Below are 25881 nucleotides of genomic sequence, written 5' to 3' on the forward strand. Positions count from 1 at the left end.
AATAGTACTGTTTATAAAGTTTTTGAAAGCTCTTATTACTGAAAGCAGGGGGCACTGCTGTACTGATCATTATCAGCCTGATACATGCAAAATATGAATACAGCATGGACAGCTGAAGAGCATAGAACTTTATGGCACTTAGGATGGAGTAACAAAACATGTTGTGGTGTAAGAGTAAGTATTTGGGATTGGTGGGTTTTTAGTTCTGGTTTTTAATATATTTTTGTTTTTTTAATGGGGTTTTTTTTTATGGATTATAGAATATGAAGATCACTGTTGACCATGCCAGTCAGGTCTGGAATCTGAGCGAGTGCTATACAAGAAATTGTAAATAAATACATCTTTAGCAGAGAGCCCCATGCAAGCCTCAAACTAATCTAGGTAAAGCCGAAGAGCAGTATTTCATCAGAGCCCTGTGTAGGCATCACATAGGCACATGTAAAACACAAATACAGCACAGACAGCTGAAGAGCAGCTTTTCATCAGAGCCCATGAAAGTGTCAACCCTGAGGGGCAGATATTAAAAGCCCCACGTGTGTAAATCTAGCTTGATGTTACCCAGGTAGAGAGTCCAAATACAACATTCCACCTCCCTCAATAAATATGCAAATTGTCCTTTTTTCAAAATTACAAAACAAATTTTATTAAGCTTCATTAAACATTCATAGCACACATATTGCTAATTAAATAATACCCCTTGTTTTATGATGCACCAAAAATATGAAATCACTCACTCGCTCACATATGCATTCCATGCTAAAAACTAATATCACATTATCCCTATACAGCAAGGCAGATACAAATATGCTTAAATATTCATAAGTTATTGAAGATACATCTCAACATAGAAGATGTTGTGTAATTAGATGTTCAAACAACAATGCTGTTATAAACCTTCAAACCGTCTCAAAGTCATAAGAACATAAAAAATTGCCATACTGGGTCAGACCAAGGGTCCATCAAGCCCAGCATCCTGTTTCCAACAGTGGCCAATCCAGGCCACAAGTACCTGGTAAGTACCCAAAAAACTAAGTATATCCCACGCTACTGATGCTAGTAATAACAATGGCTATTTTCTAAGTCAACTTGATTAATAGCAGGTAATGGACTTCTCCTCCAAGAACTTATCCAAACCTTTTTTAAACCCAGTTACTAACTGCACTAACCACATCCCCTGGCAACAAATTCCAGAGTTTAATTGTGCAATGAGTGAAAAAGAATTTTCTCCGATTAGTTTTAAATGTGCTACCTGCTAACTTCATGGAGTGCCCCCTAATCCTTCTATTATCCGAAAGAGTAAATACCCGATTCACATTTACCTGCTCTAAACTCTCATGATTTTAAAGACCTCTATCATATCCCCCTTCAGCCGTCTCTTCTCCAAGCTGAACAGCTCTAACCTCTTTAGTCTTTCCTCATAGGAGCAGTTCCATCCTCTTTATCATTTTGATCACCCTTCTTTGTACCTTCTCCATCGCAACTATATCTTTTTTGAGATGCGGCGACCAGAATTGTACACAGTATTCAAGGTGCGGTCTCACCATGGAGCGATACAGAGGCATTATGACATCCTCCATTTTATTACCATTTCCTTCCTAATAATTCCTAACATTCTATTTGCTTTTTTGACTGCTGCAGCACACTGAGCCAACGATTTCAAAATATTATCCACCGTGATGCCTAGATCTCTTTCCTGAGTGGTAGCTCCTAATATGGAACCTATCATCGTGTAACTACAGCATGGGTTATTTTTCCCTATATACATCACCTTCCACATTAAATTTCATCTGCCATTTGGATGCCCAATTTTCCATTCTCACAAGGTCCTCCTGCAATTTATCACAATCTGCTTGTGATTTAACTATTCTGAGTAATTTTGAATCATCTGCAAATGTGATGACCTTCCAGATGTGATGACCTTCCAGATCATTTATAAATATGTTGAAAAGCACAGGTCCTAGTACAGATCCTTGAAGCACTCCACTGTATATACCCTTTTCCACTGAGAAAATTGTCCATTTAGTCCTACTCTCTGTTTCCTGTCTTTTAGCCAGTTTGTAATCCACGAAATGACATTGCCTCTTATCCCATGACTTTTTACTTTTCTTAGAAACCTCTCATGAGGAACTCTGTCAAATGCCTTCTGAAATTCCAAATACACTACATCCACCAGTCCAGTTCACCTATATCTACATGTTTATTAACCCCTTCAAAAAAGTGAAGTAGATTTGTGAGGCAAGACTTGCCTTGAGTAAAGCCATGCTGACTTTGTTCCATTAAACCATGTCTTTCTATATGCTCTGTGATTTTGAAATTTAGAATAGTTTCCACTATTTTTCCTGGCACTGAAGTCAAGCTAACTAGTCTGTAGTTTCCTGGATCACCCCTGGAGCCCTTTTTAAATATTGGGGTTACATTAGCCACCCTCCAGTCTTCAGGTACAATGGATGATTTTAATGATACTTTACAAATTTTAACTAATAGAGCTGAAATTTCAGTTTTTAGCTCCTTCAGAACCCTGGGGTGTATACCATTCGTTCTCAAATACTAATGTTGGATAGATGTTTCAACCTCATAGCTGGATGTTTTGTTACCTTCCAAAGTCTCTAGGTTGACCAATGAATAATTTACCACTTTGCAAACTGTAAAAGTGAGTCCTGGGGTTAGCCGGTGGATCTCAAATCCCCATTGAAAATCATGGAAATACCGTAAGTTCCCGTATGAACCTGCTAATAGTTTACCTTATTATAAATTGTAGAAATGAATCCCGGAGTTAGCCGGTGAATAATAAACCCCATGCTGTAGATTGAATGATGTAGCAACGGGGTCTCTATTTTTACAATTTACAACGGGATTCATCATTCAATCTACAACATGGGACTTATTATTCATCGGCTAACTCTGGGATTCATTTCTACAATTTATAATGAGGTAAAATATTAACAGGTTCATAAGGGAACTTATCTCCATGATTTTCAACGGGGATTTGAGATCCACCGGCTAACCCCGGGACTCACTTTTACAGTTTGCACCATGGTAAATTATTCATTGGTCAAGCTAGACTTTGGAAGGTAACAAAACATCCAGCTAAGAGGTTGTTTGAAACATCTATCCGACATTAGTATTTGAGACTTTGAGATGGTTTCAAGGTTTATAAAAGCGCTTTTGTTTGAACACCTAATTACACATCTTCTTCTCACGCTGAAAATTTAAGCAGATTTGTATCTGCCTTGCTGTATAGGGATAATGTGATATTAGTTTTTAACATGATATATGTGTGTGAATGAGTGAGTGATTTCATATTTTTTGGTGCATCATAAAACAAGGGGTATTATTTAATTTGCAATATGTGAGCTACAAATGTTTACTGAAACTTATTTGTTTTGTAATTTTGAAAAAAGTTAAGGGTGATTTGTATATTTATTGAGGGAGGTGGAATGTTGTATTTCATACACACACACATATATATATATATATGTATATGTTTATATATGTATGTATAGTTGCTTTTAGTGTTTGCATTCTTCTTTTTACCTCCACATAGCAGTCCGTTGTGCCTCTCGCAGCTTGTGTCATCACACTCGCAGTACTGCCCATGGAATTTGTTGCTGTTGCAGACGCACTGGCCACACTCACACCGTCCCTTGCCACTGCATAGCTGGGAGCTGTTGTTCTGACAGCTGGCTTCCAGGTCCCGGTCCTGGTGCTCCTTCTGCTCACACTCACACAGCTTTCCCAGGTGGTTCTTGCCACAGCTGGAAGAGGAAAGGTCAGTTGAACTAGCATACAGTCCTGTCACATGCAGTGACCTTGCCAAGACTACATGCAGGACTAGTGGCAGAACCGGAACACTGGGAGTTCCACTGAAGACACAAAATTATGCTGTGCAACTGTCAAAAAGTGCAACTGTATTAATTAGATCTGAAGAAGAGACGTACATAGTTTCAGAAGCTCATATATCTTTGGGATAATTCTCATACTGATCCAATAAAAACTTATCACTGCCTGCAAAGAATACTATAGTGATGTTATTTAAAAAAATAAAAATTAAGGTGTATGCGTAGTAACAGCCATTTTCAGCTTCTAGACATTTATTACATCACACACATTGCATCTGATTGAAAGATATTGACTTTGAAATTGCAGCGGACATCACGTACTCAGGATAAACCAATCACAGCATTAAGAGTGATGACATCATGCACTGAGCATAAACTGGATTCCATTCTTTGTGACATTCTTGTGAACTTCACTGCCCCTGGAGGCTCATGGGAACTGTAGTGAAGAACGCTAAATAATTTAAAAACAATAAACTGGGTAACAAAATTGAAACTGGATAGCAGGTGGGCACTTGCTGATGCCTGACAGCCTTTTAAGCCATCACAAAGTACACTGTTGTTTTGGCTTTTTTATATGCTAGCACTAAGAGATGGGACTGGAAGGGGAACTTACCTGCAGACTCCACAGCTAAAGTTTCCATTACCCCTGCTGCAGTATGGAGACTCCACCTCGTGATCCCCACAGTCACAGTCACACACCATTTCCACCTCCACATAGAGCTCCTCGCTGAATCCCAGGGCCTTAATCTTAAAACCATGTGACTGCTGCTGGCACAACTGCTTTGGGGCTTCCACAGACACAGTGAAATTAACCTGGAAGAGTAGAGAGACAAAAATGATGTCATGGGAAAATGAACTTTTTTTCCCCTAGCTGCTATGTCTCTGGAAATGTTAAGCTATTCTATACCCTGTTCTGCGGGAGTTTCTAGTAGCATCAGTTATAGGTACCAGTTATGTGGGTGTTTGAACAACCCCAATATTGAGGAAACTCCTTTGTGCCCACAGAGGGGTAATTTGTGTTGAGTTTAGCTCTGGTGGCCCAGCAGTATCTTCCTGGCCTTTAGGCTTCCAGCTGGCTTCTGTTGGGCTACCTCACCATCAGCCTTTATTCACAACTACCTTTGTTTTTTCACAGGAGTGGCCAGGGGTTATTAACTGCAGCTCCCTGCAGGACTTAAGTAACGTGGAACCCAAGTCTGGCCACTAGGTGTCGCCATTGCAGAATGGCTGAGATTCCCTCCTTGTCTGCTTCTGGAGCAGCCCCAGCCTCAGCCAGACCTGACCCGGGAATCAAACCCAGGTCCTCTTTAGCACACACTTCTTGCCACTGGGCCACCCCCAGTTCCTGTGTTTTGCATTTTTCTGCAATCTCTGTGGCAATGTACAGCACTAACATTCTGCATTTTTCAGGAATCTCTTCCAGTTTCAGCCCCTGCATTCTAGTGCTGCTGGAGCCTCGGTATCTTGCATCTTCCTCACAACTCTGCCAGTTTCAGGCCCCCAAGCAGCTGCCCCTTGAGCACATCCAGTGTACTGATGAAAAGAGAGATTATTATGGAAGAAAACCCGGAGAGCAATGAGATGCATGAAAGTCCACAGGACTCACCATTTCCTTGATTTTCACATTGGAGCACTCGCCTCGCGGCTTGTTGATCTTTTCAGTGATGCCACAGTGTGAATCATAGCTGATCTGGATTTCTGGTGGTAACTGCAGGTGCTCCAAGTTAATGGTGGATGACAAATTCTAAAGACAGAAAAGCAATGTTGTGGGGTCTATATAGGAATGCATTATACACAGAGGCAGCCAACATGCTATAGATGTGATGGGTCTTACAGAAAACTGTTAAAGAGAGAGAGAGCCATCAGTCTATAGGTTCTATATTTTTGTACTGGAAGCCATTATAGAAATGAGCCACAGTCACATGATGGCAGATAAAGATGCAAATAGACCATCCATTCTGCCCAGCAAATGGTTAAGGGTTTTAACTGCCGCTCTGTACGGGTTATTCTCATATAGAAATATTACACCTAAAGTTACCAGTATAGTATAGACTGGTTCTTCATTTCCATCCTTTTGCAGGTAGGGATCCTCTGTGTTTATCTCATATCCTTTTGAATCCCCTGACTGCTCTTGTGTTCACCACCTCTTCTGGGAGAGCGTTCCATGCATCCACCACCCTTTCCATGAAGAAATATTTCCTGACATTGGTTCTTGGAGCTTTTTATCATGACCCCTAGTTCTACAGCTTTCTTTCCATTGGAAAAGGTTTGATTCATGTGTATTATTAATGCCCTTCAGGTATTTAAAGATCTGTACCATACTATCCTGCTGTCTCTCCTCGCCTCTAGGGTATACACATATCTAAGTCCTTCAGTCTCATCTCATAATTCTATTAGTGCAGAACTCACACCATTTTGGTTGCCTTCCTCTGGACCGCTTTTATCCTGTCTCTATCCTTTTTTTTAGATCTGATCTCCAAAACTGATCACAGCACTCCAGGTGAGAGCTCATCAAAGACCTGTACCAGGGGCATTATCACCTCTTTTTCCTTCTCTGTGCAGCCCAACATCTCTCTGGCCTTAGTCACCACCTTACTGCATTGCTTCTCTGCCTTCAGAGGAGGGCTGTGCAGGAATCTATTATAGACACCCTATTAACCTATAAGGGCTGTGGGATCTGTAAAAATTAAGTTAGGCAATCTATAGGGTCTGTGGTGTTGGTACAGGAATCAGTTATAGAAGTATCCATCTATAGGGGCTGTGGATTTGAACAATAACCCATTATAAACATGGGCAAATGAACATCATGCAGACAGCCATCTGCATATAGCAAATCTTTGATTACAGGAATCCACTATAGACAGAGACAGCTGTACAGTCTGCAAGGGTTGAGGGGGGTCTGTATAGGAATCAGATAGAAATTCAGCTTTTAATCATTAGGAACTCTGATGTTTTTACTGGAACTTATTTTATACCTGATCCATGGCACTGTTATGATTTTGAGCTTGTTCTGGATTTGTTTTGCTTCATTTTTTTTTTAGGGGGGGGGGGGGGAGCAGGAACATGTCAGTTAACTTCCATCTGAAAGAATCTTGGGACTTACAGTTCTATTGTTTATAACCACCAGGACTACAATCGCTTGCTCCATTTAAACAATGAGTTTGGTGCAGGCAGCAAGATTGGAATCTCTGACAGCCACGGAGAAGCAGAAACTCATTTTCTCTGCTATTTGTCAGCAGTGTGCAGTAATACCAACCTTTGTCTCCAGGTGGCAGCATTCTTCTTCTTTAACTGAATGTCATCACTGTCCTGAGAAAGAGTTTTAGTTCTCTCTCTTGCCACTAGAGGACCTTTGAAGCATTTAGCAGCCATCTTTGCTTCAGACCAAAAGCCCATTTGAGTTAATAGATTCCCATAGAGGAAATTATTTGTAATAGAAACATAAATATCACAGGAGAGGGGACTCTTTGAGGTGCCAAATGTGAGGACAGCAAGGTTGTCAACTATGAGAGAATGTGCCTTTTCTGTGGCAGCACCTGTAATGTGGAATGCTATTCCTGTACCTTTAAGACTTATGGAGTGCAAAAAAACTTTTAAAGCTACACTAAAATATTTTCTGGTTAAGCTAGCATTTACCTCAACTATGCATTATCGAATCTGATTTATACTGGTTGTTGGTTATTGGACCATATACATACGATATGTTATAGAAAAATAGAAATGACGGCAGAAAAAGACCAATTGGCCCATCTAGTCTGCCCACACTTATTTTCCCATACTTATCTGTTTCATCAACCACCAAGTTCAGGGCCCTTGTTGGTAACTGTTTTGATTGTTATGTCATGTATTGTTTTATTGTTATATTGTGTATGTTTTATTTTGTAAATTGCTTTGAGCTTTTACACAAAAGCGATTAAGAAATTTTAATAAACTAAACTAAACTTTATAGCAAAGCCAAAAAAGTAACAACTAGTTACCGTCTGCAGATCTTAGGCTGTGACACAGTGACAATTTGACCAACAAATTGTGCCGTTTGCAGTCATACTTGAAGGCTCCACCAAATGGCTGAAATGTTTAATATCTTCACCATGGGAGAAACCAGCAAATATACTTCGGGTTCATCAGAATTATCAAAAATTCTCCAAGCTAGAAGGACTTGGGAAGTAGCAGTAGTAGTTGGACTGGTTTGGCACAGCAGAACTCAGCTTATTTCACCAGACATATTTATTTATAAATCCCTTACAGAGAGAGAGTTTCCACCTCACCCAGATTGACCCAAACAAGATGATCCAGTTTTGGATGTTATCCAATTGCATGTATGGGGTTGTAGTTCTGCTTTCCTTAAGAAAAAGTAGGGTCTAGATCACCATGCATGCAATGGGACAAAACTAGGACTAGATCAGCCTCTTCGAGTTGACCTGCATGAGGTTAGCAACCCTCTTTGAAGAGTATTCTTTGCATTGTGCAAGGGTAGCAAATGAGTATCACCTACTAGCAGGGTCACCTGTCACGATAGTCAGAGTTAACTTGTAGGTGGATGCTGTGCCTTACAGAGGGTCACCACTAGGCTGTGTTTTTGTAACAGTATCCGTATTGTGGAATAAATGACATGATTTAATGGCTGAAAGTTTACTTCTTTGCTAAACATCTATTTGCTCCATCAGGCTTTCCTTGATTTGGTTTGAGAGGTAGTAACTCTCAGTGGACACGAGATATTAACACTGCATTTAAGTGGCTGATGAGATCACTGTCTGTATGCTTTATTGTAGTTGTTTTTATTTGATTATGAATGTTGGTTAAAAAATATTTTAAATGAATAAATAGAACCTGGAAATATAGAAGGGGATTACTGGGAGAAGCTTGCCAACCCCACTGGTTTTCTGAGTATTGGGTGTTATAGCGTTTATTTAGTTAATAGATTTATAAACTGCATAATCAGCCAAAGGCTACATAAGTAGCTTACTAAATTTACAAACATAAAAACAATACAAAAATTAACAATAAAACAACAAAAACAAGCAACAAAGCTAACAAGACTGTATCCTAAAAACTGCAAACCACTGTATTTAGCCTAAGAATGGATAATTCTATTAAAGTTTCCTTGGGGAACAGCCAAGTCTTAACTAATTGGAGAAACTTCAAAAAGTTTAATTCAGTCTTCTAAGGTAAGCTATTCCATATTCGGAAGGCCTCTGTTAAAAAGAACTGATCATAGCACCATTTTAAATGGATTTTCTGGGCCAAGACTATTGCTAATAAAGAACAAGAAGGAGAGTCTGAGCACATGTCCAGGGCATACCAAGCCATTTTTTCCCACATATATCTCATGACCCAAAAAGTTATCACAAGCAATTTAAACTTGGCTACTGTATCCAATATAGAAAGGGGAGCAAAAGAGTCTCTGTCTCTTCCTGATTTCCTCAAGAACAAACGAGCTGTAGCATTTTGCAACAATTGTAGACTACGGGTAAGCTTTTTGGGCAAACCAGAATACAGAACATTACAATAATCAAACAGCAATTACCAAAGAATATATAACACTGGTTTTAAGGCCTGTTGGTTCAAAATGGGGTAGAGTTGGTGAACTATCCTAAGATGAAGATAAACCCTCTGTGCTACTACCCCAATATGTGATTCCATTAAAAAAAATTAGAATCTAAACATATTCCCAGGCTTTTTACTTTAGAGGAGATTGTTATAACATAGTCACTACTGAGAAAAGAGACATTGTCTGCAAAATCTCACTAGTATTACCCACATAGAGGATTTCCACCTTATCCTTAGAACATAAGAATTTCTATACTGGGTCCATCATGCCCAGTATCCTGTTTCCTACAGTAGTCAATCCAGGTCAGAAGTACCTGGCAAGGTCTCAAACAGTAGATAAATCCAATGCTGCTAATGGCCAAGAATAAGGAGTGCCTTTCCTTAAATTTGACTGGTTAATAACAGTTTATGAACTTCTCTAGGAACTTGTCCAAACCTTTTTTAAACATAACTGTGCTAATTGCCTTTACCACATCTTCCGGCAATGAGTTTCAGAGCTTAATTGTGCATTGAATGAAAAAGAATTTTCTCCAATTTGTTTTAAATGTGCTACTTACTAACTTCATGGAGTGTCTCCCTAGTCTTTGTGAAGTCGATATTCAAAAGCCATTTAGAAGGATAACTGAAAAGTTATCCATCTAAATAGCTACCCGGCAATATTGAAAGCCATATGCGGCTAAATTCTAGCCGCATAAGACAGGGGCATTACAGGGAGGTGTTTCAGGCAGAGCAGAGTTAGCCACATAAGTTATACGGCTAAGTCTGATATTCAAAGTTAGCCACTTAATCTATGGGGCTAACTCTGGTCAGGCTGTAGGACTTTCCTACAGTTAGCAGTTAGACATAAACTGCTAACTTTAAGATAGCCGGGTATATTCAGCGGCACAGTTGTGCCACTGAATATACCCTGCTAGTTAGCTGGATATGGATTGAAAATGGACACCTGTATTTTTTGAAAGAATAAATGACCAATTCGCATTTACTCGTTCTATTCCACTCATGATTTTATAGACCTCTATCATATCCCGCCACAGCTGACTCTTCTCTTATTTAAGATCAATTTATTCTTCGATAACCAGTTAGATAAGACAGCCAAACAAGAGTTTTAAATAAAAGTAATAGGCTTACTAATATCTCCATTTACAGGGACTAGAAACTGGATTTCATCAGCATAAATATGGACGGTGACACCGAACTCGCAAAAAATCTTGCCCATTGGAAGCACAAAAAATATTGAAAAGTTAAGGTGAAAGGCTGGAGCCAGTAAAAGTTCCTTTTTTAATACACTGCCTCCAACCTCTTCTACGAGTGAGTGGCTGATGCCCATGACAGCCAATGAGTTCTGTGTCCTAAGGGACACGCTGAGCCAGTCCTGGTTTTACTCCACTGCATCTACTGATTTGCACTCCTAGAATTGCAGGATTACAAGTTCATAAATACAGTCTAACCTGGCCTCTCTCCTTATGACATGGAGCTTATTGATAACCCTACCTTCTAGCTCCCACCTAGGGCTGCCACACAGCTGCCATAGGGCCAAGCCCTGCTGAGCTTATTTCAGGCAGACAAGGCTGGCGAACCAGCACAATCCTTAAACCGGCAGCCTGACCGGCGGTAACCCGACTGACCGTGTAGCTACCTCCGCATAGCTGGGCATGCTCAGAGTCGGACCCTGCTCCAGGTCAGACGCTAGGAAAGTTTATTTATTTATTTGTTTGTTTGTTTATTTGTTTGTTTGTTTTTTTCTTGACCGACCTTCATCAGAGATATCATGCCGGTTTACATGTAACAGAGGTAAAAAACAAAGCAGGAAGAGAGCAGTTACAAAAAACAGGGTAACAGAGAACTGGGAGGTGCAGAGGCAGTTGCACGTGGGAGCGAGAGATAAAGGCTAGAGGTTGGAAAAAAGAAACTTAATTACATAATGTCGGATCCCAAATTATGAGCAGAAGTCTCCGGGGGGGAGTTGACAGTACCAGCAAGTTCCCAGACCCCTGTACTCTACCTCCTCTCTGGCTTTCTCCTGTGCTCACCCTCTCCTCCCCCAGTTTTGAAAATGTAAAAATGCACACTTCTGTGATAAAGCACTAACAACAGGGGCTTGCCAACTGTCAATAGATGTATTTATAAACGTTTGAAATTCTGCCTTTACCCAGCTGGTCTCAAGGCAGATTACAATTAAATTTATAACTACAATTTCAGTTGGCAAAAGAAAACAAATGGGAAATGACATGTCCATAAAGATAATTTCACGCCTGTAAAAATGTCACGAGTGACGGGCCTGTCTCTCCGGGTGCGGTAGGCTCAGGGGGCTGTGTCTCGGAGCATAAAAGAAGTGATTCTCAGTGTAGGAGGTTTAGCTGTGCATGAAACAGTGATGGTTAAAAGCGTGTGTCCAGAAAATCTGACCGACTGTCAGTAAAAAAAAACACATTTTCATGAGTTGGCAACCCCAGCTAAGAGCTTCTTGTGCACTCTGCTGCTAATACTCCTCCTGCCTTTCCCAGCAGCCACGTGACTCTGAGTGGGGGAGCAGGAGAGTCACTGGGCAGCCCGGGGGGGGGGGGGGAGGAGTTGACAGTATCAGCAAAGACCCAATGACCAGCACAATGTTGCATCTTTTGCAATTTTTATTTTTTTTTACCCTCAACCTGGGAATGGGAGGAGAAAAGAGAATAAGAGAAAAGGGAAGGAAGAGAGAGGTAAGAAGGTGTGAGAGAAAGAGAATAAGGCAAGAGAAATGGGAAAAAGAGAGGAGACAGAAAGAAAGGAAGAAGAAGAGGAACAGAGAGAGAGAGAGAGTCATGAGAGCAAGGGAGAAGGAAAGGAGACAGAGAGAATGCAAAAGAGGGGGAAGGAGGAGAGAGAGCAGAAAGGAAATGCTTTGGGGAGGGTAAGATGGGTGATTGCCCAGGGCACTACCAGCATCATCACCCATTGGACTGGTCAGACGGTGGGCCAGGCATTAGCAGTGATCATCAGCTTGTTTCTTCTCTGGGTGGTAATTTGTCCTAGGCAGAACCAGAGTCCTCAGACTGGAGGCTGGGATCAAAGAGAGGAGGAGGGGAGTGAGGAGAGGGAGATGAAAGTGATCAGAATAGAAACGCCACCAGAATTGACAATCCTACTCCTATTACTCCGGATGCTGTCCTTGTGCTCCTCATCTGATCCTTTGCCCTTTTTTTTTTGGAAATGTCAGATATCTAAACACTTCATCGCTGGTAGAGATCACACTCACATTATATGCATCTGAAATCAGATGGACCACGTTGCTGGAATCATCCTTCAGCTCTCCCACGACAGACTTGGGGATCAGTTCACTCAGTTCCTAAGGGGGTCACAAACAGAACAAACAACTGATTTGATTGACTGCTTTTTTTTTTTTTTTCCAGACCCGAGAGCAAGATCTACCAAGAGGATCTTTAGACTATAACAGCAAGAATGTTCTAGTTTTTATTTTTAGTGCTCACAAAAATGAAGGACTAGTAGTTCCAGCTTGAGTCCAATTACAGTATTGGCATGTACTATACAAACTTCCACACACATAGCTTTGCCGATGTACCTCAGCCCTTATCTGCAGCACCCCTGCTATTCTGGTACGGAGACCCACACACAAGCTTTGTCAGTGCCCCTCAGTCCTGCTTCTGAGCAGGAACTGGTAATTATACTAAGTTGTACGGTTCCTGATCAAGTATCTCAGTAGAAGCTGGGCGAAGAAATCACCAAACTCATTTGAAACTTCTCCCTTTGGCTCTATTAATGATTAAGAATTTGTAATTGTTATCCTTTCCCCACTGTTCATTCATGGCTGATTGAATCTCTTCAGTGATACAGTGGGAGAAGCTTGTATCACTTCACATATTGCTTCACTTGCTTACCCGATATGGTGAGAGTGTGGTGCTGGTTACTGCGAAGATGGGCTGGATATTAGAGGCTGAAAGTATGTGCGCCAGATGTCCAACTGAGGGGTAATCCTTCAATCAAAAAAAATGAGTGTAAACCTCTGTCCTCCCACAGCCACCTCAACAATCAACAGTTTGCATTATACACCACTGCCACCAATGATCCTCTTATTTACCACACCAACAATTTAAAGTTCTCATCATGTACCACTTCTATGATCAATAATTTTCATTATTTAGTCTTATATCACTTCAGCAATCCACAATTATCATCATCTACTGCATCAAGAATCCATGAATATCATCAGTTGCACCCATTATAGCAATGAGCATTTCTCCTTATTCTCCAACCCAACAAGCAAGGATTCTCTCCCCCCCCCCCCCCCCCCCCCGCCGAGCACAGCAAGCAATAATCAGGGCCTGCCTGGGGGGTGCTGTAAGACCAGGGGTGCCCCAGGCACTACCAGTATCACTCATTGGACTGGTCAGCCTGTGGGCCAGGCATTAGCGTGATCTTGGGTGCTCTTCAAAAGACACGGAAGGGTCAGCTATACCATGTCTGCGGCTGGCAGGAGCTGCAGCGCTTAATCACACGTCAGCTTCCTCTGCTGCACTGGGCCATTCTTGTGGTATGAGCCACAAGATTATGGGATCTCGCGGCTCAAACCATGAGACTGGCTCTGTGCAGCAGAGGAAGCTGACGTGAGATTAAGCACCGCTCCTGCCGGCTGTGGGGAGCCCAAAGAAGAATTAGGGATACAGCCACTAGGAGAGGGGGGGGGGGGGGGAATTGAAAGTAAGAGGAGTCAAGGGCATAGAATGGGAGATCTATATCATAAGAGGTAATGGGGAAAGGAGACTGTACCTGGAGTGAGGGGGGGGGAGGATCAGGGGAAATCTACGTGGGAAGGTAGTGGTGGGGAGACAGAAAGGAAGGGGGACCCTTACGTGGGAGAGGAATGCCCACATGGAGTGGTGCTGGCAGACAGGGAGGGGGAGGAAGGACTCAGGAAGGGGGCATGAGTTGGGAGAGAATGTCAGGGACAGAGAGGTAGGACCCAAGATGGGGGAAGGGAGGAGAGGAGAGGAAAAAGAGAGGAACACAAATAGAGGGAAAGAGGACTGGGACTGGCGGAACAGAGGGTCAGAGGACCACATTTGGGTGAAGGGAAGATTGAAAATATACAGGGGATTAGGGGTGGGGTAGACCAAATCTGGGGAGGAAGGGGGGAGAGAGAGAGAAGACACAGGGATGGAAGAAGGTCAACAGGGGATTAGGGATGAAAAGATGAAGAGGGTGAGCTAACCTGAGATGGCAGAAGAAAGGGACTGGAGCCAGGGGAGAGGGTAAGCGACAGGGAAGGAGTTTGAGCTGGTATGGGGATGAGAGGCAAAAGTAAATAGATGAGGGTGGGGGAATGGGGTGAGTATGGAGGACATGAAAGACAGATGGGAAACAGAAGACTGGGGGAAGGACTGAGAATGTAGGAATGGGGAGGAAGGGATAGGAAGGGGGTGAGATTGAAAGATACAAAGATCTTAGCTAGGCAAAAGATGAAAATAGGAAGATTGTGAGGATTTGGAAGGATAATGGGGGTAAGAGAGTGGTGGGATGAGGAGAGGTGCAAAACAATACAAGATGTGGAGAGATGGCAGGGACAGAGAGGAGAGCTGGAAGGAGAAAGGTTGGAGAATCAGTTTGGGGATGATGAGGAATGAGAATCAGGCAGTAGCAGTTGGGGGATAAGGTCAACCAATCCAGATATTTGGAAAATGGTGAGGGGGAGAGGGAGGGCTGACTGTGGGCAATGGAAGGGAGAATTAGGGAAACGAAAAGCTGGGGCAACGAGAAATGGAGAAGGGGGTCAAATCTAGTTATTATTGAATAGAGAAACAGAGAAATGAGAATCAAAATCAGATACAGATGTAGAAGTGAAACAGACAAAAAGAGAAAGAAGCTACAGAAAATTGAAAAGAGACCATGAACAAAGAAAATGAAGAAGAGGAAGGCACCAAAAGCAGGAAAAAAGACCAAGACAGGCCTGATTAAAAAATATATATATAGCCCAGACAACAGAGGTAGAGAAGATGTTCAGTTTAGTGAGTGTCAGCTTTGGGAAGTGTGCATCTTTGATGCCTTTGTATTTTGCACAGCACAGGAGGAGCTACGTCTGTTGCACTGCATGCAGAGTCTGGCTTCCTGTGGGTTTTGCATACATATTTCTATTTCTAATTTGTGATCTCTTATTCTCTAATATGTGAGGGTTAGTCTGTGTTCTGCATGTGTGACAGAGGTGAGATGTTTTACTAAGGTTTAGTGTCTATGTGGAGATCTGTGGCAGCCTGACTGGTTCTGTTTTCCCTTTTGGAGTTGGATGGTGGTGTAGGGCCTGGTGTAATATTTGAGGTGCAGTCATTCATAGGTACGATTTTTGCTGTTTGAGTCCTAGGAGTTAGTGCTGCTTTGGTATGGCACTTTGCTTTATAGACTTGGAATGTGTTTTTTTATTGGGTTTTGTATTACTTCCAAAGTGCCTGGTATGTTTTGTGTTGCTTTACAGAGGTGACTGCACAATTTGTATATTAGAGAGAATGTCTAGAGGGATGGGGGAAAGAATGTCTAGAGCAGGGCTGACCAATTCTGGTCCTCAAGAGCCACAAACAGGTCTGGTTTTCAGGATATCCACAATGAAAATGCACGAGACAGATTTGCACGTTACTGAGTCTCCATAATATGTAAATCTATCTCGTGCATATTCATTGTGGATATCCTGAAAACCAGACCTGTTTGTGGCTCTTGAGGACCAGAGTTGGTCACCTTTGGTCTAAAGGGGGAAGGGCAAAAGAGCGGCGAGAGAATGCCTGAGGGGAGAGAAGGAAGAAAGGAGCACAAATTCCTGAAGTGAGGAGAAATAGACAGAGGAGAGAATGTCTGAAGCGAGGGAGGAAAGGATACTTGGAAGGAGGGGGGAAGGGGAGAGAGTGCCTGGAAGAGAGAGGGAGGTGGTGAAAAGGGGAGAGAGTGGCTGGAGGGAGGGATGGGGAGTAAAGAGAGAATGCCTGGAGGGAGAGAGAGAATGGATGTAGAAAGGGTGGGAGATATGGGGTTGTGCATTTGGCTATTTTTTGCCCAGGGTGCCATTTAACCTAGAGCCAACCCTGGCAATAATTGCCCTCATTGACCCAATCCAACCATCACCACAATTCCCAAGAATGATTCCCAGCATCCATCAGCCCACCTGATTGTTTTGTTTATCCATCACCCAAACAGCAAGTGGTCATCATCTACTCTGCAATAATCTATGTACCGCGCCATTCACCACCTGAACAGCAAGTAATCCTTATCATTCATTGCTTCAATAATTCACAGCTTCCACACGCCAGCACCACCCCAACAGTCAGCAGTTCTCATCAGCAAACGCTCCCCACAGTCCTCACCATTTGCCATCACTCCAGCCACTCCAGCGTTTTAATCCACAGCCCCCAGCAATCTGCAATCTGTCACTACCTGCCTTCCTGACCAGTCACAATGTCCAACGTCCAACGTTTCTTTTAGACAAGGGTCAAGATTGTGATCCTATATCCTTCCCATAAACTAAATACTTACTGGCAGGTTCCAGAAAAATGAGACAAAATATTACTTTCTGCCACATCAGCCACTGGTAAATATTTTAATTATGAGCAGGATTAGGCCATGATAGACTGTTTTATTTTTTTTTCAGCCCACAGCTAGCTTCTGCCACACCTGACTCAAAAGTTAATTCTTCATTCAAGCTTGTTCACCTTGTTTTCAAAAGATGTTTACTGTATACACGGCCATCTGGCTTGGTTTAGACTGAATATACTTTCTGACTTCCTTAATGCCTTATTAATGCCTTATTATCATCGTATATTTATTCTCATTGCTTCAGTATATAATTTGATCTTACTAGTTGTTTATCTTTTAGGCTTTTCAGCATTGCGTCTTTATTATCATATTTTTTTTTTCTCGATTTGATATTGTTTAAGAGTCATTCTAATCCTCACATGGCTCACACTTTTTCAGTTGTCATGATTTACCTTTGTTTTTGTTCCCTTACTCCCAGTTCCATGTCACCCTGTTCTATGTAATGCTATTTGCAACTTTTGTGTTTTCACTGTAAACCGATGTGATATGTAAATTTTCTACATGAATGTCGGTATATAAAAAAGTCCAAAATAAATAAATAACCTAATCTGAGTAGATGGCCTTATGGTTTTTGGTTTGTTTTGTTTTTTTTGAAACGAGGTGCTCAGTGACTCCCCAGCTTCTTGTTATATCTAGTCCAAAAACGCCATGCTTCAGGGCCAGAACTCCCTAACACCACTGGTTTACTGGTTCAGAGCAGAACCCTTCATTTCTGCCCTTCGGTGGTTGTTAACCCCTTGGTGACCCAGGGATATGCTGAAATACCTGAGGCTGCTCACCAGAAGGCAGAAGGATGGTTGAGAGGAACAGGTGCTTGAAGCTATAAAGTAGCAAGAAGCTATCATCTTCCTCTAGAATTCGTGCTTCTAGGTCCTGTACCATGGTCATGTTTACTTTCTACCCCCAAAAAATTAAACATTTTCACATTCCATATTAGGGACACCCTGTATATCCACAGAAAAATACTTTCTTTCAAGGCTCCGTATACCCACATAGAGATTGCTATCCTGGTAGACTCCGTCTTTATTCAGATGACACTTTCCGTCACTGGGCATGTAAATGCCCCCAAGCTTTCCATCCCCGGCCATGTGGAAGGTGTCATCTGACGTGAACACCAGCAGCCGAGTGACATTCCTCCAGCCAATCCGATCCTAGAAGCAAAGCAGTGCATGGCATTATCACAAAGAGGCCAGAGACAGAGGGCAGAGAACTAATATGGCCTGAAAATAATAAACAATCGGACTCAACAGACGGCATAAACGTTCACTGTTGTCTTTCCCCATGCATACAGCAGGTGCTCCCTTGGGAAACTGAGGATTCGTTATATGCCCAGAAAATGTTATAGGATCCTTCCTATTCTGTATTATCATGAACTGGGGTTTTCCATCTCACTGACATCCTGATGACCTCCCCCCTCCCCAGAAACTCACAGCAACCAAGGAGAGGGTGAATGGAGAGTTCAGAGGAGAAACATCATAGGAGTAACCGATGTCCCCTCTACTATTTTCTTGGGGGAGGGGAGGGGGGATTAGCTGTGCACAGTGATTGTGCAGTAACTTTGCAAGGGTGCAGGGGGAGTCAGGGTCTCCACTGTGTGCGCTGTTTCTACCACCAGAGACCCACGCTCTGCCTGTCTTCCTCATTCTCTCCATCTTTCCTTTCTCAGCTTCACCTTTCTTCCCTCCACTGATGTCTCTTCTCTTCTCACATCTTTCAGCTGCCCCTCCACCGAGCTACTCTCCTCTTTCGTATCCTTCTGTTCCTTTTCATGGGCTCCCTTCCCTTCCTCCATCTCCGCATCACTCCCCATCCTTATAATGCCACACTTCTTAACGCCTGCCTCCAAAAAAAAACCCCTCCGTTTCCTTCTCCCTTTCTTTCCTGCCTTCTCACTACCTTCCTCCCTTCCTCGGCATCCGCCTTCTTTCCCCTCCCCCCAGCATTTGCCCCACCTCCTTCCCTCCTTACTCGCTTCCCCAGAAGCATCTGCCCCCCTTGCCTAAGTGAGCAGCGGGAGCATGGTCCTGTCACTGCCAACGTTTCAGCCACAGCTGTGCCGGCACTGCAAGCAATTTCAAAACCCTGCAGACCAGCAGCACTCCCTGGCTGTTGATCTCGCACACAGTACAAAACACTCAAAGGGCTAGGAAGTGCCAGACTAAGAGTTATTTATTTATTTTATTTAACGGTTTTATATACCGACATTCATCAATGAGTTGTGAAAGTGTTAGTGAATCCAAGTATAGATAGTGCAAAGCAGCCTGCTGCCTGACGTGAGGGATGAGAGAGCGTTGCCTCCCCTCCTCACCTGCCCCCAAAAGGGCACAGAACAAGTCCAAATCACCGAGAAGGCGGTGAGGTTGCAGAGCAAGAGTCTCTTGGAGCCTCCGGCCTTTTCGGTGATGTGAGGTATGTCAGTGATAACATTTCTGGGAAGCTGGCAAGCCTGCCACACTCTCAGGAACTCTACCACCTGCCTCTCACCCTTCCCCAACATCTTCCCCCTGGGGAAGTGGGAAATAGGTGAATGGGGGAGGGCATGTGTGTGTGTGTGTGTGTGAGATGCATTCTCTCCCACTCACACACACACCCCAATACAGTCTTGCTCCCTCTATACTTCCCTCCACTTCCCACTCCCCCTCTCACCTTTTTCCTCTCATTCCCCTTTTCTAGCTCACTCACCATCTCCTTCCCTTCTGCTCTCTCTCACTCCCCCTTTCCTTTCCATGTCACTTCTCTCCTCCCATGCTCCTTCCTTTCCCTGTTATTTACCCCTATCCCCTCCCCCCCCCCTTGGGTCTTCTTCCTTCTGTAATTATGTTACATACCCAGCGACCCCGCTGAGCCTGGTTCTGTCCTCTTCGGTTGCCAGCAGGATGAGCTCTGCCCATGGTCCTGGGTCATTTTTCTCCTCTTTGGCTGCCGGTGGGCTGCATTTTTCGGCTGCCAGCAGGATGGGCTCCACTGGCAGCCCTGCTGACCCTTTTTCAGGATGGAAAGTGAGATGTCCACCACAGGGGGGGGGGTCACCTGGTGTTTCGAGGGGCACTTGCTGCTGCCCCCAAATGTTTGCTACCCACGGCAGCTGCCTCACTCTGGCTAAATGCTAGAACTGTCCCTGGATGGTGCCGAGCAGTTGGCAGTGGCTGGACATGGTCCTGCCATGCTGCCTGCCAGGTCCTGATGAGTGGTGATGGTGCAGCAGTCTGGGTTTTGCGGCCAAGTTAGCCGCTACTGGATGTACACTGCACCAGTACACACCTTACAGGGAACTAGGGTGGCCAACTGGCTCCAGATTTTCAGGACAGGTTGATCCAGTCCTGGTTTTACTCCCCTGCATGCAGGTACTTATTGTCTTGATTTTCTTAGGGAATGCAATAGGGGGGAAATCAAAATAAGTCCCAACATGCAATGGGGTAAAACCAGGACTGGATCAACCTGTGCTGAAAATCTGGAGTCAGTTGGCAACCCTACAGGGAACAGTGGACGTAACGTTCTATTCTGGCTTAAGCATCTTTCCCTTATTCTGTATATACTGAGCACAATTTTTTTTCTCTAAAGATTTCTGCCTTCTGCTGGTTCTTTTTCCTCTCTATCCCCGTCTTCTCCTTTTCACATTTATTATTCCCGCTTTGGTTTTACAACTCTCCCTTGGCAATCTGAAGAATGCTCTGCCTTCTCTTATTGACTGGGCAGAGATAGAACCTTCTTTTCGGTATATAACAGAGAGACATACAACCACGAGGGGAGGCTGGCCCAGTGGCTCAGCGGTAGCGCGTATGTGCTGTCATGCAGAAAATCCGGATTCAATGTCTGGGGCCCGGGCCCGCTGGGTATGCTGCAGAGTCTCAGCCATTGCTCGGCAGCGACACCTACTGGCCGGACTCGGGGTGCACATGTACAGGCTTCTGGAGGGAGCTGCAGCCCGTAGGCTGTGGCCAAGGAATGCCACTGCAATCACTGGGGCTGCAGTAAATGCAAGGTGGGAAAGAAATAAAACCTCAAAGGGGTCAAACCGACAGTTGTGAAGGAAGGGTCATGGAACTATAGCTCAATGGGAGTAGATTCCAACCGAGCTGGAAAGTCAAAGATGCAGGAGAAAAAGGCTGAGCCACAATTTAAAAAAAAAAAAAAAAAAGCTAAAAGCTAAAAGGGAAATAAGCTAAGAGGAAGAAACCCAGCAGAAGGCTGACATCAGGTGGGGGAGAGGGAGGGGTTCTCTTGCTTATATATCTGCATGCAACTCAGCCCAGCTAGCGCAGAAGGCGGGGTCTAGACTTACCGAACAGACAGCTGCCTGCATGATGGCATCAAAGCCACCTTCGGGGGAGTCCAGGTTCCCTGAGATGTTCTGCTCGCTGACCTTCAGCTCGAACTCTGTGGCGTTTTCGGTGAGCGAGAGCACGTGCTTGAAGCTGAAAGGGGGCTGGCACTGCTCCATCCGGTCCGGGCATGGGTTCGCTAGCTTGGATTTCACCGTGCTGACGTACGGGAGCACTGTCTTATCCACAAAGGAGCCAAAACCTGCCGGGTGAGAGCAGGATTACATGTAAAGCTCTTTTCTTTGGCTTCAGATGTGTGAATCAGCTGGCACCTGAACATCCTCCCCATCTTCTGCTCTCCTACACCCCCCCCAGGAGGAAACTCTGATCTTCCCAACAGGCCCTTCCATCCCACTGGCATCAGCTGGACGAACAAGGACGCCTTCAGCTGCTCTGCCCCTAAAACACGGAATAAGTTACCTCTCACGCTGCGCACAGAAACTCCTGACCTTCGGGAAAAAAAGTCAAAGCTCGTCTGTTTAGCCGCTTCTTCCCCACCGCACAGACTCATCCTCTGGCACCTGCCCACCGGAAGTCTACCTGACCCCCCAAATCCCACACAAAGTTCACCCACTTCTAGGCTACCCCTGTCTTACTGATTCTTAACATCTCTCACACCGCTGGGGTTCAGTCTACGTCTAAACTCTATGAGGTAGATCTTAAAAAAGTACGCGTGTGTGCGTCCTTTTGTTCGCGCAACCGGCGCAAACAAAAGTACGTAGGATTTTATAAGATACGTGTGTAGCCGCACGTATCTTATAAAATCCGGGGTCGGCACGTGCAAGGCTGCGCAAAATCGGCAGCCTGCGCGTGCCGAGCCGCGCAGCCTGCCTCCGTTCCCTCCAAGGCCGCTCCAAAATCAGAGCGGCCTCGGAGGGAACTTTCCTTCTGCGTTCTCCCACCTTCCCCTCCCTTCCCCTATCTAACCCACCCCCCAGCCCTACCTAAATCCCCACCCCCACCTTTGTTATGCAAGTTACGCCTGCTTGAGGCAGGCGTAACTTGCGCACGCCACCTCGGCATCCCCCGGCACAGGCCGCAGTGCCGGGGGACTCGGGACCGCCCTCCTGGCCCGCCCCCAAACCGTCGCCACACCCCCAGACCCACCCCAGACCGCCCCCTGACCCCCCGGACACGCCCCTCCCGCCCCTTTTACGAAGCCCCGGGATTTACACGCGTCCCGGGGCTTTGCGCGCACCGGCGGCCTATGCAAAATAGGCGCGCCGGCTCGCGAGTGCCTGCGCGCGTAAATCCAGCAGGATTTACGTGCGCAGGGCTTTTAAAATCTACCCCTATATGTATGCAATTTATCCCCAGTTCCTTATTCCTACCTAATGTACCCTACTTCTTATCTATTTACCTGCAGTCTGCCTGGTAGCTGTGTATCCTATCTGTGTGTATCCATTTCTTACCTGCTCAGTGCCTTGTTACTTTATGTAAATCTGCCTTTAGGAAAAGGAGGGATATCGCATGCCTATAAATACATCCCAGGGCCTTGGAAAGGTGCAGAAACTCAGAAAATCCCATGAGTCCGGTGTCAAGGAGGGAGCCTTAAAGCAGCAATACTTCCTACTCCCTCAGTTGGCCTCAATTTAGACTTAAGACGTACAGGGACCATGTGCTCCTCTGGCTAAGTAAACTGGCCAGTTCCTTCGCTCTCGTGCTTCTCAGAATTAGTAGAAAAATACTAGTGGGGTAGTTTTTTTTTTCTTGGATCCACTTTAAGTATGATCATATCTTAGATTATTCCAATTTCTAGCCATACTTCTTCTCCTATCGGCTATGGAGAAAATGAGGATTATAGATCCAGGGCTACACAGCAAAGGCACTGAAATAGAGAATAAAGCAGAGCTGTGCCAGACCTCAGCAAGGACTGATCAGGGAAAGGAAATCCTCTACAACTGGAAAACAAAAATGGAGGGAAAAGAAATGTAACAAATGCGTGGAGGTGACTGAAATCATTTCAGCGAGTGTTTTTTAATTCTCTCTTAGAAGGTGATGTACTAAGGTGCTATACAATAGGCCTTTGTCACACACATTAAAGGCCTAATTTTAAATGGCTGGCACGTGTTAAAAGCGGGAGATACGCGCGTGGCTAGGATAGGTGTGTATCTCCTGGTGTGCGCCGTAGACCGGCTTCAGAAAGAAGGGGCGGGGGGGCCAGGGATGGGTTTTGGGCAGGCCGGGACAGTGCGATTAGGCTGAAGTGAGCACCGGCAGCCGGCCGGCCTGCACAACCTACTTCTGCTCCAGAGAGCAGGTAAGTATAAAAACAAACAAAAGTAAAGATAGCTAGAGTGGTTTTAGGAGTCAGGGAGGATAGGGGAAGAAGGAGGCAGGTTAGCTAGGAGGTTTAGGAAATTCCCTAAGGAGCAGACTGGGAGGGAACTGGGGAAAGGTCCTATCGCGTCGCTGGGCGCTTCTTAGAAGATTAACACCCCCCCCCCCCCTTACACGAGTGCCGATATAAAATCGGGAGCGCATGTGCACGCGGGTAGCTGATTTTAGAACATGCGCGCGTCGCCGGGAACCGCGCACACATGGACACCCGCGCGCGTGTTTTAAAATTAACCATTTAGTGTGGTTGTACATTATACATGTTAAACGTAGCGCAATAACACAGCCATTATCGCAGGTAAAACTAACTATCCCTCTCTGAGGAGCAGTTAAGTGTCTCGACATAATGGCTATGCATTGACCTTTGTATGTGGGGGAGGGGGGCACCCATTTGCTGCCCTCTTACAAACATGCATTCAGCTGGTCCGAGTGCCCTCAGCGTGACAGAGATCGCTCTAGGTCTTGCCTGCCTGTGATGTCAATGCAGTGTCAGTGTGCTAAGGAGGAGCACCTCTCCCCATTGGCCGAGAGTATAAAAGCCCTGCTCTCACCTGAAGCAGCAGGCAGAAAGGAGCTAGAGATTCCAAGATCTGTAGTCTTGGTTGAGGTGTGGTGCTGTCTCTTCACAGAGTTGCACCAGGGGCCTTTCCCGCCACAGAGAAGGCTCAGAGGAGAAGGGTTGAGAGTTGGGAGGGTTAAGAGTTATTGGAAGTCCAGAAGATTGGAGAGTTAAAGAGTGGCTTTGAGGAGCTGGAGACAAGTGAACTGAGAACTTTACAACCTCATTTACCTTATTCAAAATGGAAAGTCCTCACACCACTCTGTTCAAGGAGGATCATGAAAGAGACAGAGTGTGCAAAAGAAAACTGAGAAAAAGTGTTTGACAAGCAAAAGAAGAAGCGACCAATGAGAGAATGAGGAGAGGAAAAAAGGCAGGGGGAGAGAGATCTGGGAAAAAGAGAAACCTGGAGAGACAGACGGTGACAAACAGAAAGAAAGATTGCAGGGAAAACTGGAGACAATGAGTTGCAATAGTTTCAAATAGATGGTAAGGAGGGGTTTGTGAGGCTTATTGGCATCTTACCAATTTTTACTGACTTGGTGACACTCTTCAGGGCAGCCAGGAGGTCATAGCCCAGCTTCTTGATGTTCTCCAGGTCATCCTTCATGGAGTAGGACAGGTCCATCAGGTAATAGAGGTCAATGGGGTAACCTTCAGCACGGCGAAATGACACAGAGAAGCTCTCTCTCACTCCTGAAAGGCAAAGAAATGATTGCTTTTCTTTTTTTGTAATATTTTTCAATCAGGATATTCCAAATTACAGCAAACTATGAACAGTAATAGTTTGGCTGCACTTGCAATAAGTATAGAGGTACATATCAGGAAATACCATACACGATTAGAAATACAGTAACAGAAAGAATGCAGATCCAAAATTAAACAGAAAAAAAAATATTACAACTTAAAAAAATTAACAATAGACCATATCCCAAATTAGCCAGAAAATTATTATATATAAATATTTATAAAATATTCATAAAATATTCTTATTGTACAAAACAGAAAATACAAAGACAAAAAAGCAACCATGATAATTTAATTTTGCCTTTATGTTTTCTGTTTTGTAAATACTTGTGCAACCCATGGTTACTAGCTGACATGGTACTAAAGCGGCCTTTTGTGGAATTGTCAGTGTTCTGTTTTGCTTGATCTGAGCCTGGTCCAGCGTTTGTGTGGCTACTCCTTGGAGCGCACAGGAGCAAGCAACATCTCCTCATGCAGGTCCAGAGGGACCCAGCTCCCTTTCAAGCTCCTGGGAGGAAATGTCAACTTTTTACTGGGATTCCTCTTACTGAGGCATGAGGCAAACCATCCTGATGCGAGTACCATGGGATTACACTAGTTCCACCGATAGTGAAGTCTCAGAAGTATGAACAGCACTGCCTGATGTTGGACTATTAAATTGCATCAGACAGTATTAACATCCAATAGTAATAGTAATATTTATTTTTGCTATTCCGATTTTAAATACAAAGTTTCAAAACAGTTTACAATAAGAACAAAGTTACCTAATAAAAAACATGAAACATATTGATAAACAATTTACTCATAATAAAATAAATAAAACAAATAAGTAAAACTATTAACAGAAAAATATGCCAGATCAATAAACATAAATGCAGTAAAAATAAACTTCAGTAACAGCCAAAAACTTGATTGAATGACCAGATCTTAATCAAGTTCCTAAATTTCAAATAATTCTTTTCTA

At 44.0% G+C, this 25881-nt stretch overlaps 1 protein-coding gene across 4 annotated transcripts in view; it reads right to left on the reverse strand.

Moving 5' to 3' along the window:
- The window catches only part of ITGB7 (integrin subunit beta 7), a 124736-nt gene that overhangs the window by 22152 nt on the left and 76703 nt on the right, over positions 1–25881 (reverse strand). For all 4 annotated transcript variants that reach the window (XM_029595067.1, XM_029595065.1, XM_029595066.1 and 1 more), the window contains 8 exons: positions 24696–24866; positions 21235–21476; positions 17945–18103; positions 13262–13357; positions 12622–12711; positions 5446–5583; positions 4453–4652; positions 3535–3755 (listed from right to left, as the gene is read on the reverse strand). In XM_029595067.1, coding sequence (XP_029450927.1) covers positions 3535–3755; positions 4453–4652; positions 5446–5583; positions 12622–12711; positions 13262–13357; positions 17945–18103; positions 21235–21476; positions 24696–24866 — 1317 coding nt within the window. The remainder of the gene's footprint in view (positions 1–3534; positions 3756–4452; positions 4653–5445; positions 5584–12621; positions 12712–13261; positions 13358–17944; positions 18104–21234; positions 21477–24695; positions 24867–25881) is intronic.

The sequence above is a fragment of the Rhinatrema bivittatum genome, chromosome 3 (assembly GCF_901001135.1).
Source record: "Rhinatrema bivittatum chromosome 3, aRhiBiv1.1, whole genome shotgun sequence".
NCBI classification, from domain to species: domain Eukaryota; kingdom Metazoa; phylum Chordata; class Amphibia; order Gymnophiona; family Rhinatrematidae; genus Rhinatrema; species Rhinatrema bivittatum.